The sequence below is a fragment of the Zea mays genome, chromosome 6 (assembly GCF_902167145.1).
Source record: "Zea mays cultivar B73 chromosome 6, Zm-B73-REFERENCE-NAM-5.0, whole genome shotgun sequence".
Classification (NCBI taxonomy): Eukaryota; Viridiplantae; Streptophyta; class Magnoliopsida; order Poales; family Poaceae; genus Zea; species Zea mays.
The window spans coordinates 34,856,219-34,875,085 of record NC_050101.1 but is presented as its reverse complement, the minus strand read 5'-3'; the positions used below and the strand labels follow the sequence as shown (position 1 = coordinate 34,875,085).

General features: G+C 50.1%; 3 protein-coding genes across 5 annotated transcripts; 2 read left to right on the top strand and 1 right to left on the bottom strand.

The window, feature by feature from the left end:
• Positions 1-3,542: 3,542 nt before the first annotated feature.
• LOC100281724 (uncharacterized) lies at positions 3,543-6,316 on the top strand. The gene has a single exon (NM_001154644.2). The coding sequence runs from the start codon at positions 3,843-3,845 to the stop codon at positions 6,156-6,158; it is 2,316 nt and encodes a 771-aa protein (NP_001148116.2). The 5' UTR covers positions 3,543-3,842; the 3' UTR covers positions 6,159-6,316.
• A 2,518-nt stretch (positions 6,317-8,834) lies between these two features.
• On the top strand, positions 8,835-12,423 carry LOC100285889 (uncharacterized). Its single transcript, NM_001158779.2, has 5 exons — positions 8,835-9,281; positions 9,921-10,144; positions 10,252-10,441; positions 10,853-11,244; positions 11,432-12,423. Exons 1-5 carry the CDS (start codon positions 9,161-9,163, stop codon positions 11,840-11,842), a joined length of 1,338 nt encoding a protein of 445 aa, NP_001152251.1. The 5' UTR covers positions 8,835-9,160; the 3' UTR covers positions 11,843-12,423.
• Positions 12,424-12,932: 509 nt separating this feature from the next.
• On the bottom strand, positions 12,933-16,539 carry LOC100217040 (isovaleryl-CoA dehydrogenase). Of its 3 annotated transcripts, XM_008649239.3 has the most exons (14): positions 16,333-16,539; positions 16,130-16,251; positions 15,744-16,010; positions 15,589-15,633; positions 15,377-15,425; positions 15,177-15,286; positions 15,015-15,091; positions 14,857-14,907; positions 14,715-14,779; positions 14,193-14,347; positions 14,045-14,085; positions 13,918-13,972; positions 13,700-13,756; positions 12,952-13,370 (listed from the first exon to the last, which is right to left on the bottom strand). In XM_008649239.3, the coding sequence occupies exons 2-14, from the start codon at positions 16,232-16,234 to the stop codon at positions 13,224-13,226; spliced, it is 1,224 nt and encodes a 407-aa protein (XP_008647461.1). In that variant the 5' UTR covers positions 16,235-16,251; positions 16,333-16,539; the 3' UTR covers positions 12,952-13,223. The 3 variants fall into 3 exon arrangements, with proteins under 3 accessions (XP_023156003.1, XP_008647461.1, NP_001136884.1); XM_023300235.2 differs by having other exon boundaries at positions 12,933-13,370; positions 16,130-16,539; NM_001143412.1 differs by having other exon boundaries at positions 12,953-13,370; positions 15,744-16,364.
• Between the last annotated feature and the right edge of the window lie 2,328 nt (positions 16,540-18,867).

The window sequence follows — 18,867 nt, the reverse complement described above, 5'->3', positions numbered from 1 at the left end:
CGAGGCTACGCAATTTCTCACCGGTGGGACTTCGATGCCAACGTTCCGCCACACACCGTGTACGGCCTCGTCCCCACCTTCACTCCCGGTGAGACCCTCTCCCCTAGCGTTGCCATGTTCCTCTGGTCGCCTAGTATCGTGCTTCGTAGGGAATAGAGCCCCAGGTAGCCACAGGTTACTCGCCGGAGTTGTCCATTGCCGTGGCGCCGCCGGGCATACGCGTGCCACCGCGGTCGTCGGTGTCGGTGTTGGGGAGGTATGGGGTGGCCGTGGATCTGGGTATGGGCGGTGGTGATTAGGCGTGTGATTAGAGATCGTGTCGATCGTTAGATCCGCGATGAGTGGACTGGATTTGAGGCTCGTACCGATTCGACTCAGCCTGATCTCGACCGTAGATCGATGTGTGAGCGGGCACGGTTGGTTGGGGCTATTTTAAATCCCGAGCGTCGATCTGTGATCGCAGGGCCAACGACGCGTACCGGTTCAAACCCTAGAGATTTAATCTGGCGCGTCCGGTGTTGATCGGACGGCCAGTATTTGTCCTTACCCTTTCGCCGTGGCGATTTGCACATGAGCCCTCCTGAAATTTAGGAATCAACCCGTCGTCCGTGACAGGGGCGCCCTGTGTCTTGGAATATTTCACACCGAGACCCCTTCATTTCTGTCTAATACACGCGCAGTCCAGAGACCATTTAAAGTGGATAAATGATTTAGAAAACGAATTTTTAATATAAAAACAATCCATAGAACTTGTTTAATTTATAGAAAATGCATACTTGATCCAAATTAGTCCATTCCAGTTTCTATAATTTTTTAATATTATGGTTTATCATCTAATGCCTCTGTTTTGACATGAAAGCCACGTTAAAAATCTATTTCCTAATTAATCTTATATCAAGTACATGAAACCTTAAGAAAATCATAACTCCTTCGTTTTAACTCCAATTTGACTCGTTCTAGTTGCTTTAGTCTCGTAGCAACACGTAGATTATTATTATTCAGTTTGTTCTTATGTTTGGTGTGATGTTAATTTTATCTATACCATGTTTGTTTGTATTGCTACGACTAGCGCGAGGACACGTGTCATCTGAAAAGCAAGTGGGTACCTGGAATCTCAAGTGCCAGGCAAGTTGTGCCCTTGACCACTTTTTACCCAATAATGTTCTTTAATATCATTTATTCATGCATAGGTTAATTTTGATGGGACCCGATAGGTCACCCTAGATTGTTTATCTCATTACCTTGTTTGCCCCTGAATCACTTGGGTAGTTTGCTATTGCTTTACATGGTTTTGGGATAATCATTTATTATATCTATGTTCCAATTATTCTTGTTATTCTATTTATGTTCATGTCAAGTTCATTAATGTTAATTGGAACATAGAGCTTAACTTGAGAAACATGTGCCACCACAAGGGTTTAATGGGACGCCCTTGGCTGACTAATTAGGAAAGCTAGTGGAAGACTACCTTACCCGAAAGGGGCAAGGGCAATAGGGGAGTTGCATGCAAGGAGGTTCTCGGGTTGATTTAGCTGCGATGGCGGTCAGACGGGGGATTCTTGCAAGTGCTCTTCCCATAAACTGTAGCGGGTTTTCGGAAGCTAGTGGAACTTTGTAAAGGCATCGTAGTGTTGCCCTGCCGCGCTTCCTAGGTAGAGGTGTATGGGAGTCGCGACCCCTTGGCAGATGGGTAACATGACTTGTGGGTAAAGGGTACAACCTCTGCAGAGTGTAAAACTGGTATACTAGCCGAGCTCACGGTCATGAGCAGCTCAGGACTCTCTGATGATTAATTTATGGAACCTAAATTCAATTTTATCATTTGCATATGCGTGGGTTTATTATTAATTTGTTCTATTACTTTATTTAAGGTTTGGTATTTACTTACACTTAGTAATTGCTAATAAAATTTTGACCAACTACTTAAAAGCAATGCTCAGCTTTAACCATTCTCTTTGATAAGCCTTACACTCCATGAGCTCCCACCTTTGGTGAGTTCATGTCACATTATTCCCCACGACTTGTTGAGCGATGAACGTATGTGAGCTCACTCTTGCTGTCTCACACCCCCCCACAGGAGAAGAACAGTTGGTTCAGGAGGAGCCACGAGGCGAGGAGTTTGATCTGATCTAGGTGGCGTTTCTCAGTTGACATTGGCGCCAACGATCCTTAGTTCGTTTTATGTTTATTCTTTTATTTTGTAATAAGTCTTCCGCTATGTAATAAATACTCTGATTATTGTGACATTTATCTCTATACACTCTGTTATTGTATATGTTGTCTTATTGGCGCATGTATGAGATGCACCTGGTTTTGTTCCTTAAAGCCGGGTGTGACAAAAACCGACCTAATGGGGAACTAGTAGAGTGCGTTTGGGATTCAGAGAGTCAGAGGATCAAGGCAGTGGCGTAGCTAAAGGGTGGTCCGGGTGGACCGTGGCATACCCTATGGGCCGGCCCATCGGACCACCAATCCACAATAGCTATAAAAAAAGCAGGTGTAGTGTTGCAGCTCGACTTGCAGCTTTGCAGGCTTGGAAGTTGGAACAGCACCAAAACAAAACGTCGTTTGGGCTCCTAGCTCCCGCTGCCTGATCGCCCCGGTGGCTGATGCCCTGACGGCCTGATGCCTGGCGGGGCCACAGGGGAGACTGGAGAGCGCAGCACGGCAGCAGTGCAACACACGCGGCCTGATGCATGTTTATTTAGTGTACTTTATGCTTGATGTTTGGACTACTTTATGTTATATTTGTATTGTAATGTATGCACTTATAGACTCAAATATTAAATCTATAGTTTCATATGCTATTCTTATCTTTATATTATGAATTGTATATTTGTATACCAAACCATTATAGATTATGCTAAATTATTTATGAAAAAATTATAATGGCATACCTCATAAAAAAATCCTAGCTACGCCACTGGATCAAGGGACAACTACATTGTTTATCAATATACTAGTATTCGTTATTACTATTATTATTATTATTTTGATTCTTTTTAACGATGATTCTGTGTGAGAAAGAGAAACATCGTCAGTACTCCTTTTCCGCGCCAATGTAGAGCGAGGCTTCAGCAGGGCGTCGCGCACCAGCTGAGCTGACACCAGCGCCAGCAGTGCAGTGTAGTGTGCGCCCGCCAGAAACGGCCGAACGTTACAACGCGGCTCCTCAGGCGTAGCGCGCCAGCGCCAGCGCCAGCGGGAACGGGACGGCCAAGATCCCGGCGACGTGCCTGCCAACGGAAGCCGCCGGTGTCGTGCTTGGGTGGGCACCGCCGCAGAAGTACCTTGCCTGCCTAGAGGTCTGCGCTCGCCGCTCCTCCACGTAGACGTTGGAGAGCAGGTATGGCGTGACCCGCGGGCAGAGGCCTGCTCTGCTGGCCAGGCGTCAGTGTCCGTCCAAACCGCAAGACCCCACGCGACGCGACACGCGAGGAAGACGAAACATGGCTGCCACTGCGACGTGCGACTGCGAGCCCACCAACTCTCTCACACAACTGTCACGCTCGCTACTCCATCCATCCACACTCCCCTTCTTTCTCCTTTGCTTCTCCTTCTCCCAGACCTCCCTACCGTTGCTACCCCGGGGGCCGGCGGGGCGCACGTGTCCCACCCTCCTCCCCTTTCCTTCCCTCTCTCTCTATCTGTCTGCCCAGTCCAGTCCCCCGCCCCGCCTCACAGTCACACTTCACCAATCTCGCGCACACTCTCCAATGACCCAATCTCCCCGAGCCTGCCACTGCCAGCGCCAGCTCCTCCCTGGCATTCCAGTCCCAGCTCCGGATCGCTTCACGGGCCGGGAAGCAGCACCCGCGCTGCGCGCCTGATGCGCGCAGCCAATGCCGGCGCTCGCGTCCACCGCCATGGCCCGAGCCGCCGCGCCCATCCTCCTCCACCTCCTCCTCCTTCTGCTCCTCCTCACTGACCACGGCCCCGGCCCCGCCGCCGCGGTGCGCTTCGACTACGCCTCGCTCACCCTCGGCAGCCTGAGGCTGCTGGGCGACGCGCACCTCAAGAACGGCACCATCCGCCTGTCCCGGGACCTGCCCGTCCCGACCTCGGGCGCCGGCCGCGCGCTCTACGCCACCGCGGTGCCCCTCCGCGGGGGCTTCTCCACGCAGTTCGCCTTCACCGTGGCCACGCTCAACCCGTCCTCCGTCGGCGGCGGGCTGGCCTTCGTGCTCGCCACCGACGGGGCCACGCTCGGCGACGCGGGCGCGTACATCGGCGTGTCCGTCGCCACCGACGCCGCCGCCGTCGAGTTCGACACGCTCATGGACGTCCAGTTCGGCGACCCCAACGGCAACCACGTCGGCCTGGATCTCGGCTCCATGGTCTCGGCAGCCGCAGCCGACCTCGGGGGCGACGATGCCGGCGTCGACCTCGCCAGCGGCAGGACCATCAACGCCTGGATCGACTACCGCCCCTCTTCTTCTCCTTCCGGCTCCGCCGCCGGTATCTTGGAGGTCTTCGTGTCCTACGCGCCCAAGCAACCGCCCAAGCCCGTGCTCTCCGCGCCGCTCGACCTCGCGGAGGCCGTCAAGGACGCCGCGTTCGTCGGATTCTCCGCCTCCACTCAGGGGAGCACGGAGGTGCACGCCATCGAGTGGTGGAGCTTCTCCACCGCGTCGCCGGCCCCGTCCCCGCGTTCCGCCGCGCCGGCGCCGGAGTCCCAGGCGCTCCCGCCTCCCGTCGCCACTCCGGTGCTCCCGTCGCCGCTGCTCCCGGGAGGGACGACGACGGCGCCAGCGCCGCCATCCGGGAGCGCCGGCGCGCCCGCCGCCTCGATCGCCCCGTCGTCAGGCGCCACGGTGGGGAGGAATGCCGCCGGATCGGGGACGCCGCGCCCTCCCGCGGCCGTGGCCGGCGCCGCCACGGCAGGCGCCTTCGTGGCCGCCTCCTTCGCGGGCGTCGCGCTCTGGGCGCTAGCGCGCCGCGCAAGGGCCAGGAAGCGGCAGGCCGCGTTGGCGGTGGGCACCAGGCGCGACAGCAGCGTGGCGTCGGCGGCGGCGCTCGCGCGGTCCCCGCGGGAGTTCAGCTACAAGGAGCTGAGCGCCGCGACGAGGGGCTTCGACGCGTCGCGCGTCGTCGGCAACGGTGCGTTCGGCACCGTGTACAAGGGCATCGTGCCGGACACGGGCGCCATGGTCGCCGTGAAGCGCTGCACCACGGGCGCGCGCGGCGGCGGCGGCGGCAGCGGCGAGCAGGCGCGTTCGGAGTTCCTGTCGGAGCTCTCCATCATCGCGGGGCTCCGGCACCGCAACCTGCTCCGGCTGCAGGGGTGGTGCTACGAGAAGGGGGAGATCCTGCTGGTGTACGACTACATGCGCAACGGCAGCCTGGACAGGGCGCTGTTCGACGCGTCGGCGCCCGTGCTGCCGTGGCGGCACCGGCGCGAGATCCTGGCCGGCGTGGCGTCGGCGCTGGCCTACCTCCACCACGAGTGCGAGCGGCGCGTGATCCACCGGGACGTCAAGTCCAGCAACGTGATGCTGGACGAGGCGTACCGCGCGCGGCTGGGCGACTTCGGGCTGGCGCGGCAGGCGGAGCACGGCGAGTCCCCCGACGCGACGGCGGCGGCGGGCACCATGGGGTACCTGGCGCCCGAGTACCTGCTGACGGGCCGCGCCAGCGAGTGCACCGACGTGTTCAGCTTCGGCGCGCTGGCGCTGGAGGTGGCGTGCGGGCGGCGGCCGATCGGCGCCACCCCTGAGGGCGTCGGCGGGTGCTGCAGCAACCTGGTGGAGTGGGTGTGGAGCCTGCACGCGGAGGCCCGGATTCTGGGCGCCGTGGACCCGCGGCTGGGCGGGGAGTTCGAGGAGGGCGAGGCCCGGCGCGCCCTGCTGGTGGGGCTGGCGTGCTCCAGCCCGGAGCCGGCGCTGCGGCCCGGGATGCGCGCCGTGGTGCAGGTGCTGGGCGGCGAGGCGGACCCGCCGTTCGTGCCGGCGGCGCGGCCGTCCATGAGCCTCGGCAGCGCCAACCAGCAGCTGCTGCTGAGCCTGCAGGACAGCGTGTCGGACTACCACGCCATGCTGGGGCTCCCGCTGTCGGACTCGTCGTCGTCCGGCTCGCTCAGCTCGTCCTCGCTCACCAGCACGCTGCGCAGGGGCGGCCACGACATCCGGGTCAGCAGCACCGCCGGCGAAGCCAGGTGACTGCCTGAGCCTGACCGGGGGGGTATTGAGTACATAGGATTGTTTGTTTAGTAGCAGCAATGCAGTCCAGATCACATCATCAAAGCCAGCCTCCATTCGTTACATTATTACACACATTTGTCTCGATAATAATACAGAGCTCGCATGATTCCTTCGATTAGCTCAGAGCTCAGATCAGCCAATTGTCCTCTTCCTCGAACCGCAGGAGGATCAGAGATTCAAAAACGCCAGCTTTTCCCCTCCCGGCCCCACCCACTATCTTTTTGTTGGTAGACCTTTGCGGAGGTGAGCACGGAGATAATCCCACGGCACGGGTGAGAAGAGAAGATTATTCTCTCCGGTGCAGAGAGAAAGATGCCTTTCTCTGTTCTGTTCATCCCGTGAGTGAGACGTCACAAGGTGTCGAGCTGTACCAAAGGAAAGGAAAGGATAGCTTGCGCCGGTACGCGATCCTGTGCTTGCGGAGGGAAGGAAAGCATCCTCTTCTCCTTCTCATCTCTCTGCTAGCGCCTAGTGCTGCGGCGCGCTGCTTTGACATCCATGGCGTGGTCAGGCACCGACCGGAAGTCGTCGCGCGGAGGCCGGCGCCGCCTTTACTCCACGTCTACCATTACAACTGTGCTACTAGAAAAAGAGGAGGAGGAGGAGGAAGAAGAGGTGGCGGCCACTAGTGAGTAGTGACGCTCGTACGGCGTGGCACCAACTGATGCTGCTACCATTACAAATGATGCGAGTCTACTCTAGGCTACTCGCCTCGTGCTACACTGCTACAGCAGCGACGACCTGCGGTCAAAAAAGGCGTTATCATTCGATTCACGCGTTTTTTCTTTCTTGTGAAGCCGTCGTTGTTCTCGATTTCTGGTAGTTGCAGGAAGAGAAGCGAGAGCGAGTGAGGGACCACGGTTGTCTGTAAAGAATCTCCAGTCGATTGAGCGAGCGAGCGAAGAGGAGGGTGTGGTGTGATCTGGGCGGCGGCTCCAGTGCACGACGGCACAAATCAGGCCCCCTTTGGAACACAGGAATGTGAAAACATAGGTATAGGAAAAACAAAGGATTAGAGTTGGCTATGAATTGCAATCCTATATGAATTGGGAATGCACGAAAATTTCTCACCTGGCATTTGGATGCTGTGCAGGAATTTGAATAGAGAGATAAGAGTCATAGGAAAGTTTCCAAGAGGTTGGACCTCTTGTTATTTTCCTCCAAAATTTGTATGGAGGAAAGCAATCCATAGGAATTTCAAAGGATTTGATAGGATTGAATCCTGTGTTCCAAAGACTCACACAGGAATTTTTCTTGTAGGGAAGGAATCCTTCAAAAATCCTTCATATTTCCTTTGTTCCAAAGGAGCCCTCAAGGCCATGGGTTGATCACTTCCAAACGCTGTGACCGGCCACGAATGAATGCTACCAGTACCCTGCACCCCCTACCCACCCACAGTTTCACTTGGATGGCCAGTCGGACACACTCACTCACACACGTAGTACAGCCCCCGCGTATGCTTGTACTCCTGGAACAATGGCGATAACCTGGCATAACATGGCAGGTAAGGTAGGCAAGCAAACCACGGCCCACGGCCGCGCTTATGGATTGGTGGATCGTGGATGGACGCACGGGGTTCCATCCAGGGACGACGGCGCCGGCCAGCGAGAGTTTTCGGCGTATTTATTTGCTTGGCTGGCATGCAAAGATTCCTCGCTCCACTTCCCAAACCTGGGGAGCACGAGCACCCGATCTCAGTCAGCCTCGCCACTTCTACTAGGAGCGTTTAGCCAGATGGAATGCGGAATGAAGTCAAAAGGTATGCAAGGATGGCGACAGATCTACTAGTGGCGCACATAGTGTGAGCAAGAGGGAGAGGAAAGAACCATACATAGTAGACATGAAGGATTGCAGCAAAGAAGCGAGGTATTAGGTTGTTAAGGCTGTTTGTATCTAGATGACACGGTGTAACTCCGAGGACGCGAAAAATTACACTTGAAGGAAGTTTAGAATCCAGGTAACGCCCACACAGGAGAGGACCTGGAAAGCCTACGGCACCTCAGGACCAGATGACACCTCTGGACAAATTAATTAAGGACCCTGTCCGTGCAATTTTACCTTTTTCCCCCCTACTCAGATGAGATCTATATCAAGTACTAACAGATCTCACACTTGTACTGTACATGGGGATTGGACGCATGGCCAATGACCAGCCAGTATTCGCAGCCGCATCACAGCCTGAAAAGGCCCTTTGTCCAGCCTCTCTCCCTCACGTGTCCTGCAGGCCTGGATCAGAGGTTCAGAAAGGACCATCAGGTCCTGCAACCATAACGTACTCCAGCCAGACGATAGATAGACACACAGTCCATGTTCCTTGAGCCTGTCGAAAACAGTTTGTTTTTCTTTTACCTGCCACGATTCAAGTCCTGCTGCTTCAACCAAGTAGGTACCCCGTACCCACATAATAACGTCTCATTGTCTGAACTTATCAAGCGCAACTCAACTGGCAGCTAGAGTGGTGGGGGGAAAAAAACAACAACGTGTTCCGAGAAACAATTCACATCCAGCGGTGTTCTGTTCCTAGATAAAGAGTTGGAAGGCATCATCACATCCAGCGCGTTAGCTGGGGGGGGGGGGGGGGGGGGGGGGGGGGACACAAGATCCTGGAAGACGCACGGAGCTTCTACTAAGTTTAGGACCCCTATTCTTGGCTCAGCAAATCCTCTCCTCGGCGCAAAGGCATGGAGCGAATGCTCATCCCACCTGACCACATTTTCCCCCACAGAGATCACATTTACCGCGCACAAAGCACCAACAACGATCCACAGCCTGTTTGCGAGATCTTTAGCACAAGGAGGGAGGCAGGCATATAGACTCCCACCCGTGCTCTCATTGTCAGCACAACGAGGCCTGCGGATCGGTCTGTGCGTTCTAGAGAGAGGGGACGAGGTTTACCCACTGCGAGAGCGGAGAGGGGCAGAGAAGAGATCCAAGGTTCTGGTACGTACAGCTGGGAGAAGATGAGCTGCTTCGGATGCTTCAAGCCCGACAAGAAGGTGCCACCCAGGAGGACGGAATCCAGGGAGGTCACGGTCGTCAACAAGGCCCCCAGCCAGAACGAAGCGCCTCCCAGGGAATCTGGTAAGGACCAAAAGACAAATCTTGCAACGAAAAATAAGGAATTAGCATGTTTTTGCACTGTTTCAAACTGATCGCGTAAAAAAATGATTGTTGGGACTGGGAGAGATGTCGGCAAACAAAACAAACAATTAGGAAACAGATTAAATACGACGCACAAGTATAAAGATCCAAATTCTGCAATCTCCCAATACGTCCTGTTCTGCTGCACATCAATCTTATAGCAGGATATACATGTGGTTAAACAATCTATATATACTGTACCAGGGTCAGTGGTTTCCTGAGAGATGCTTTTAGACCTGATGAAAACGCCGACCATTCAGTTGTATCTTGTTTAAGGGACGAAACCAAACCCCCTGTGTCACTGCATATATTCCTCTGAACCGAATCCATGTAGCAATCATGCTGTGCACTATCTGTTTCCCTGCCAGTGTCACATGTATTTTGGTGCTATACATACTGCTGCAATTCATGTCTAGTTCTTAACTGTTATGGATGAAAATGGATTTCAGTGATATATATAGCATACGCATATACATACTCTTCAAATTTGTTCAGCAAATGGCAGGAATAGTCAACAACCGAAGGAGCAGAAAAATAGAGATTTATGTCTAATGCAGTTTACCACCTCACCTTTTGCAGGGTCCATCAGGCCACCACCAGTTGCTTCGAAGCACAAGCACAGGCCATCATCTGAAACAGCAGCAAGCATCGAACCTCCTAAAGGAAGTTGTTCTGTTGCCAAAACCGCAAAAGCATTCACGTTCCGTGAGCTAGCCACGGCCACGAAAAACTTCCGCTCTGACTGCCTTCTCGGAGAAGGGGGATTCGGCAGGGTATACAAGGGCAGGCTTGAAAACGGACAGGTACACACCACACAGAAAAAAAACATTCAAACGTTCTACGTATACACAAGCTTGCTAATTCATCTACAGTCATTAGTGGCTGACTTGTTTCCGGTTTGCGTGAACAGCTTGTTGCTGTCAAGCAACTAGACCTGAATGGGTATCAAGGCAACAGAGAGTTCCTAGTTGAGGTCCTGATGCTCAGCCTATTGCACCATCCAAACCTAGTCAATTTGGTGGGCTATTGTGCAGATGGAGATCAAAGGCTTCTGGTTTATGAGTACATGGCACTTGGCTCACTTGCAGATCACCTGCTTGGTAAGTGCTAGACTTTTGTCTTCACTAACACATTCAGATATATATCAGTGTTACATAACTTTATAATATGGTGAACAAGACACTACTAGAGATATGTATAGTCTATAGATATGTTTGTATCTTACTTGTACGCCAAGTTATATCTTGGTTATATATATATGAAAGTCACCCCTCCCGAAAGGGACTTTCTGTACAGTTGTTTAGTGACTTTAGGTCCAGTCCTTGCGTCCAGTTCCCTCCTGTTGTGACTGCAGGTAGGTATTAGAGATATAATAGTCTATAGATATATTTGTATCTTGTACTCCAGATTGTATCCTGGCTATATATATGAAAGTCACCCCTCTCTAATGGGTGTGAGGTGTTTCCTAATCTACAGACAACTAAATGTTAAAATTTGAACTGCCATTGCAGATAGCACTCCTGATCAAGTGCCACTGAGTTGGTATCTCAGGATGAAGATAGCTTATGGAACTGCAAAAGGGCTTGAATACCTCCATGAGAAGGCGAACCCACCTGTCATTTACCGGGATCTCAAGTCCCCCAACATCCTTCTCGATGAGAAGTACAACCCTAAGCTCTCAGATTTTGGGCTCGCAAAGCTTGGCCCAGTTGAGGGAAAGACACACATCTCCACTCGGGTGATGGGAACGTATGGGTACTGCGCTCCGGAATACATAAGAACAGGCCAGCTAACTGTCAAGACCGACGTGTACAGTTTTGGGGTTTTCCTACTGGAGTTGATCACAGGAAGAAGAGCAGTGGATACCTCCAGGCCAGCAAGTGAACAGATCCTGGTTAACTGGGTACGCACTTCTATTTTATTACTCTGCATATACACTCAACTTGCTTGCCTATATCGTAATTAATTATGTAATATAACTGACAACTGCAATGGAACACATGGAAATAAATAGTAAAGCATCGTTACGAAATTAGCCAAAGAATATTTCTGGCACAAGGTTTTCTGACAAATTCATGTATGATCAACAGGTCAAGCCCATGCTGAGAGACAGGAAGAGATACAATGAGCTAGTAGACCCTCATCTTAGAGGTGAGTACCCAGAAAAAGACTTGAGCCAGGCTGTGGGTGTGGCAGCAATGTGCCTACAAGAGGAAGCCTCAGTCCGGCCTTACATGAGTGATGCTGTTGTGGCACTGGGATTCCTTGCAGAAATGCCTGCTGGCTATAAACACAAATCTGGACCCATACTCCAAATGAAACAAGTTGGAGATCCCTCACGAACTGGTAGCACTAAGCAAGATAAGGATGCGTACAATCGTCAAAAAGCTGTAGCTGAGGCCATTGAGTGGGGCTCACTGAGGCAGAAACAGAAGGCTCAAAATCCAGAAAAGAAAGCTCTAAGTCAAGGTATATCCCCTCCAGAAGCCAGCAGACTGTGAAACACCTCTGCTGTGCACTAGGTTACCTTCTGACTTGTAACCCTCCAATTTTGTGTAAGACTTAGGGCCAAATTGTCCCACATAGCTGAGAGTTTGTAAATGAAATTCGTCTCTCATAAAGATGTAAGGGGTATATAGTATTTGCTGTTAACATATATGTGTTGGATCAGGAAGGAATTCTTATTCCATCTTTTATACATAAAGACCAATTTTGGGTCTACAGTTATACTTAACCATTGCCCTTCTATCAAACATCTGTAGAGAAGGAAAGAGGAGCACAATGAGGTTATACTGTTACACTAATTCTATCCAACTACAATAGTTCATACTTCATCGCATTAAAAAAACTCAGGTGGGCAAGTGGCAGTAAAAGCTACAGTATCTAAAAAACTCGACCTGAAAAGCTACAGCATCTCTTTGAATCTCTTTTACTACCAGACAAAAATTTTAAGACTTAGAGCCTGTTTCGAAAGGAAGCATTACTCCATGAGTTTTTATCATAAACCCCTCACTCTAAGCAGGCCCTGACCTGCAGCATCAATATAAACACTTCAGTAATGTCCACCAAGGTACTTAGAGTCAATAGAACCATAAATCTTGAGATAGTGATCCATTATTTACTATACAGCAACAAAGTCTGGACAGAGTCTCTTGTAGTTGTAGCTTCTTATCATGGTACATCACTGAAAAACTAGAGCTGCTCAGACTTCATCAGTCTTTAAAGCAGTGTGCAGTTCTTCTTTTTCTTGAATGATGCAGGAGAGCTACATGTCATTTCATTAAGAGAAGCAGTGTGCACTTCTTAATTGTGTTTTCAGAATATTCTGATCAATAGCTGTATTCTAATTTTGTACTTTCATGTTTTCTTCCCCAAAAGAGAGATTCATATCATCATAACTATTTTATTTCTCGAACATGCAGGAGAGTTGTGTATCATATATTATCATGGCTATCAATGTAAACTTAACTTTGAAACCAGTTATGGAAAAAAATCCTGAATATCAAATTCACCACCTCAACTAGTTTGTGCCAATGTTATTATTCATCAAAAGTGGAGAAGCTACTAAAATATTCTTGATGTAAAGATTCCTTAAGCAATACCTCTATTCTGCACTCATTGAAACATTTATATTACTGTCTTGTCTACACTAATATAGTAAAATGCAACTGAACAACATTGCATAAGTCAGAGACATAAAAAACTTTATTGACAGAAAAATAGAGCCACTGCAAGCAGCAAGTACAAGTGAACTTTATTTGATGTATGTCTGCGGTTATACAAAAGCATTGAACCACAGGGGTGATTTGCTAAATATCTAAATCGCCCTCACCTCCTCCAGCTAACAATATGCTCTGATATCTGGCTTGCAAAATAGAAGTTTCAGTCCTCTTTGAAGAGCTCACGGCCAATTATCATTCTTCTTACCTCACTAGTACCGGCACCAATCTCAAACAATTTTGCATCTCTCAGGAGACGACCAGTTGGGTACTCATTTATGTACCCATTTCCACCAAGACACTGGATTGCCTGCCATAGAGAAAGAGTTAGTGGAACATATAAAATGATGCATACTGCAAATTATCAGTTCGTTATTTCTAAAAAAACTTGTTATGATTTATGATGTGTTTTTCTTGGAAGAGATTGGTCCAGTAATAACCATTTATCAGGCAAGGACAAATAGAGCTTTATCATAACTGTAACAATGCAAAATTTCCTAGGTCAACTATTGTTTTCCCAAGGGAACAAAACAGAACGGGTGTCTGCTGTTCAGTTGCATCCTTAGGAATTCATGAGAAAACAAAAACAACATAACAATATGGGTTGACGCAATTTACAACCGAAGAGAAGGTTTTTACCTGAAGTGCAACTTGGGTTGCATTTTCAGCAGCAAAGAGAATTACTCCTGCACAATCCTGAACACAAAGATATATATGAGATGAAGTTGGAGAGAGTTTATCATAATATACTTCTAACTAGTCACTTATTTTCCTTCGACAGCAGAACTACGTGCAGGTAATGCAAAAACAGAACTTCAGAGGAACAGCAATGGTATATCATAAACTTAAAAGGGTACCTTGCGATCAACTTTGCCATTATCGCAGTCCCTAGCAACTGAGTATACAAATGATCTGATGGAAAAAATGAAATTGTACCGATAAGATGTTTAAACTTGTAAGGAAAAATATTGAGCAAGATCCTACCTTGACGACTGCAACGAAGTGTACATATCAGCCATTTTCCCCTGCATTACAAGCAGACTCTTTATTGTTAGTGCTATGGCTGCTAATAAAATTATTGCAACATGAAGCACGAGAAAACAGAATACATATGACAGTTACAAGGCTTTACCTGTATGAACTGAAATTCACCAATTGGACGGCCGAATTGCTCCCTCTGGCGAACATATGGAAGTACAACATCAAGGCATGCCTGCATAAGGCCAATAGGGCCCGCAGCTAATACAAGCCTTTCCAGATCAAGCCCTGACATCATGACATAAACACCTGCCACAAGAAAAGGCATAGAGATCAAAGGTGATCCTCCAATTAAAGAACTGTTTCTAGCTTTATATGGGGTTTAGAAAATCATGGAATGAACATCTGCGAAAAGAGAAGGCATTGAGATTAGAGGTGGGCACATAGTTAAAGAACTCTTCCTTGTTCTATAGACTATAGGGAGTTTAGAAACTACTTCTGGATGAAAAGTAGACAGAATTATTGCAGTTTCCCATGTGCAGAATATCTTTGCCTTTAGAAATAGATGCTACTATAGTTCCAATCTCTGCGCCATGCACCGCACAGGCAACTAACTCAAACAACAGAGCAAATATCTGACACACATGAATGAGCTTCAAAAGTCAGGAGATAATACCTTTGCCTTCTTCACCGAGGACATTTTCGCATGGCACAAAGCAGTTCTCAAAAACAAGCTCACACCTGCAGATTAGATGGAGTTAAATTGGGCCTGAGTTCACCGCTTGTATAATTATCCTGAACAAGTAGAAACACCATACGTGTCGCTTCCTCTCATGCCAAGTTTGTCCAACTTCTGAGCAGTACTGAACCTGTAATCGTAAACATGCACCCTCAGTAACATGGTGAGAAAGCTGTAGAAATACATACACGTTCAGGTTCAATCATGTCCAATGAAGATAACGGAGTGGTTCTGTACCCGGGCATCCCTTTCTCGATTATGAATGCAGTTATTCCTTTTGACCCTGCAGCTAGATCTGTTTTTGCGTAAACAACCTGTAAAATCCCAACATGGATGAATTAGCAGGATAACAGGAGTGCAGAAAGCATAGGGGAATGAATGTAAGAAGAGCAAAAATACCAGTGTCTGAGCAGACGGGCCATTGGTGCACCACATCTTATTCCCATTAAGGACATAGCCACCGTCCACTTTCTCAGCTTTGCACTTCATGCTGACGACATCAGAGCCAGCTGAAATTACATTTCAGCAACGCGTTAGAAGGAACCTTATAGTACTGCTGGAGAAGAACAGAGCAGCAACGGGGTTGGAATGGTACTGACAGTTGGGTTCACTCATCGCCAGTGCCCCGATATGCTCCCCACTGATCAGCTTCGGAGAGAAGGCAAAAATGAAAAACGCGTGAATATAACCCGTCATGACAGAAAACATTCGAAATCCTAGCGATGTGCATCTTTTTCCTTGAGAAAACTACGGTCCTTGTGAAACATCAAACATCATGGTGATGTGAAGCAAATCCGGAAAAGCACAGCACCTTGGGCAGATACTTGAGCTTCTGCTCCGGGTTTCCGTGCCGGACCTGCACACAACAAGTAGCATTGCCGCTTGGGTGAGTAATCAAATGATTTGGTTACCGCGCGTGTCCTCTGCCTGCCATAAACAACCAGAGCGGCAGTCACGACGACTCACGAGCTGGTTGATGCAGAGGTTGGAGTGCGCGCCGTAGGAGAGGCCGACGGCGCCGGATGCCCTGGTGATCTCCTCCATGGCGATGCAGTGGTACATGTACCCGAGCCCCATCCCGCCGTACTCCTCGGGCGCGGTGAGGCCGTGGAGGTTGAAGTCTCCCATGAGCCTCCACAGGTCCACGTCCCGCGGGAAGTGGTTGGAGGCGTCGATGGCCGCGGCGCGCGGCGCGATGGCCTCCTGCGCGAACTTGCGCACGCTCTCCTTGAACTGGCGGCGGGGTGCAAGGGGGCGGGCGGGCGAGGAATTGGGTCGATCAGGCATGGGGCGAGGCGCAATGGCGGCGGGCCCGCCGAGTGGGAAGTGGAGAGAGCGAGCGCATGACGCACCTGCTCCTGCGTGTCGTCGAAGAGGAGGGAGGACGTGGCGAGGAGCCGCGCCGCGCCGCCGCCGGGCGCCGCGCGGCGGAGGAGCGCCGGGAGCCACCGCTGCATCGCCGGTCGGGGCGGGCCTGGTCGGAGCGCGCAGCGCAGCACGTAAGCAAAGCAAAGCGAACCAAACCACCGGCTGGCTTGTCAATGCGAGAGGCTACCTAATACGCAGTAGTGCGGAGAGAGAGCGGAGGGGATAGTGTAGTGGTGGTGAGTTGTAGGAGTAGCGTCTGGTATCGTCTTCCTTCCCCCTCATCCGGATGAGCTGGAGCTGGAGGCGGCGGCGCAATGATGGGCTCGGGCTGGGAGCCGGCCAGGGAGCTGCCGGCCTGATCGCATTGGATCCACCGACCGGACTGCATGGGATTGGGATTGTATCGGATCCACATCCACTTATCCACACGAGCCTATTGTGTTGAGAGGGACGGATGTGGATTAGTTAACTCTTTTATAAGTTAAAACCTTTTTAAATCTTATCTAATCCCCTTCGGTCTCCTAAGGTCTGAATGGGCGCAGAGTTCAGAGCAGAATATTATGATGACGTGACTCAGTGGGTGTTTGGTTTCTAGGGACTAATGTTTAGTCCCTTCATTTTATTACTTTTTAGTGTATAAATTGCTAAATATAGAAAATAAAATAAAGTTTTAGTTTCTATATTTGGCAATTTTGGAACTAAAATGGAATAAAATCTAGGGACTAAACATTAGTCCCTAGAAACCAAACACCCCCTCATATGAGATCGCCACGCCACGGCGCCAAAGCAAACCAAATTGAAATTGAGCACGCAAGAGACCATGCAACCGGGACAAAATAATAGACGTAACCGAACATACTAGTATATATTAAGCATCTCAAAATGTGTTTTAAAATAATATCTTAAAAATTGACATACTGCATCATTCAAAATATCTAGGACATTAAAAATAAATTGAGCTCCAATGATTAGACCCTGAATCATGTATTGCATTATCAAGATAAAAAATGTTTAGAATAAATTGGAAAACAAAAAAAATAGGCACTAATATGAAGTGTAGTATATTTGGGTTAATCATAGTATGATCTATAGATTTCTTTTAAAAAAATATATATAAAATATATGATTGTTGTAGTTGTCTTTTATGAGTTAAGCTCTATATTATCGAAATAGAACACTGTTATTAGAGACACTTGATTCTCTACGGAGGAATTGCCGAGCTGGCTCGCCTATCAAAGCAAGTGGAATCTTGCCCGCATGCTCTCGAGATGATAAGGTGGGGAACCAGACACGTTTCTTGGCTCGCTATCCCCTTTTGGGCAAGACATTATTCATTGTGATGATGGTGTAATAAAGAAACCAAGCATCAGCATCCGCTAAGGGCATGTACAGTGGTGTTTAATGTGGGGGCTCTTAAGGTGTTTTAGGGGGTTATTTGCAAAATAATCTTAGAGCCGTCTCTCCGTGAAGAGACGCCTCTGGCTCGTAAACCAAGTAACAATAGACGCCTCACTTCCCACTGTACGAATTTGTCGTCTGTTCTATCGATCTGATGCTATACAAATACATTTAATTCTGTATTTATTAATAGACTACGTTTATAGATACTCCATTGTACAATAGAGTCTCTTAGTTGTCTCCTGTGCTTGGAGAACCGTTTTGGTGTCTCTCCACTGTACACGTCACGTGCCTCTTCCGTGGACCGGCCTGCCTGGCTGAGGATCAAGATGGTCAGGTGATCAGGCAAGGCAAGGCCGTCGCAGACGAATGGGCCGACAAGTTCTCTGCTTGTCCAGCGGCCAAGAGAGAAGCACAAAGCGTTGTGGATGGATACGGCCCACGAGTTGGAGGAGGTCGGCCTGACACTGGCCGGGTGGTTTCCGTACGTACAGTTTAGGCCCACGGCCCACCTCCCATCGTCAACGCTGCTCATCGTCTCACACCATCCATCGCTGACTCTAGGCGGGCTACTTTCTATCAGTACCAGACAGACTCTGAACAAGGACCTGTAAATGATCTTGTCCTCTATATTTAGCGTCTCCTTTCATCCGAAAGGTGTCCAGCAGCATCCGCTACCCAGACCGCTAAAATATAACGCTTGCTATGCATCCGCTACATTTGGAGATTTCATGGAGATTCTCTATCCGTCGAAACCAACAGCCCACCACTATGCTCGTGTGCCTCGAGTGCCACAGAGGACGACGAGCGTGCGACTGCCAGGGAGGAGGACAAGCGCGCGGTGCCGCTAATTTTAAGTAATTGCTAATTTGTGACTGGTAGTTAAAGCGAGAGCTAGAATAGTGTTGTCGCTGTCTGTTCTTGTCGGGGACCATAATTAGGGGTACCCCCAAGACTCCTAATCTCAGCTGGTAACCCCCATCAGCACAAAGCTGCAAAGGCCTGATGGGCGCGATTCCGGTCAAGGCTTCGTCCACACAAGGGACACGATCTCGTCTCATCCGAGCCCAACCTCGGGCAGGAACAGTAGACCAAGGCAGATTCACGCCTCGCCCGAGGGTCTCCTCAAACAACGGACACACCTTCCACTCGCCCGAGGCCCAGCTCGGGCAGGCTTCGCGGAGAAGCAACCTTGGCCAGATCGCCACGCCAACCGACCGTATCGCAGGAGCATTCAATGCAAGGATCGCCTGACACCTTATCCTGACGCACGCTCCTCAATCGACAAGGCCGCAGTGACCGCAGTCACTTCGCCGCTCCACTG

Coding starts and splice junctions, on each gene's coding strand:
- LOC100281724 (NM_001154644.2), top strand. CDS start 3,843: ATGCCGGCGCTCGCGTCCACCGCCATGGCCCGAGCCGCCGCGCCCATC.
- LOC100285889 (NM_001158779.2), top strand. CDS start 9,161: ATGAGCTGCTTCGGATGCTTCAAGCCCGACAAGAAGGTGCCACCCAGG. Junction 10,145..10,251: donor GCAGGCTTGAAAACGGACAG/GTACACACCACA, acceptor TTGCGTGAACAG/CTTGTTGCTGTCAAGCAACT. Junction 11,245..11,431: donor AACAGATCCTGGTTAACTGG/GTACGCACTTCT, acceptor TATGATCAACAG/GTCAAGCCCATGCTGAGAGA.
- LOC100217040 (XM_023300235.2), bottom strand. CDS start 16,234: ATGCAGCGGTGGCTCCCGGCGCTCCTCCGCCGCGCGGCGCCCGGCGGC. Junction 14,348..14,714: donor CCTCGGTGAAGAAGGCAAAG/GTATTATCTCCT, acceptor TTCTTGTGGCAG/GTGTTTATGTCATGATGTCA. Junction 13,757..13,917: donor ATGGCAAAGTTGATCGCAAG/GTACCCTTTTAA, acceptor CTTTGTGTTCAG/GATTGTGCAGGAGTAATTCT.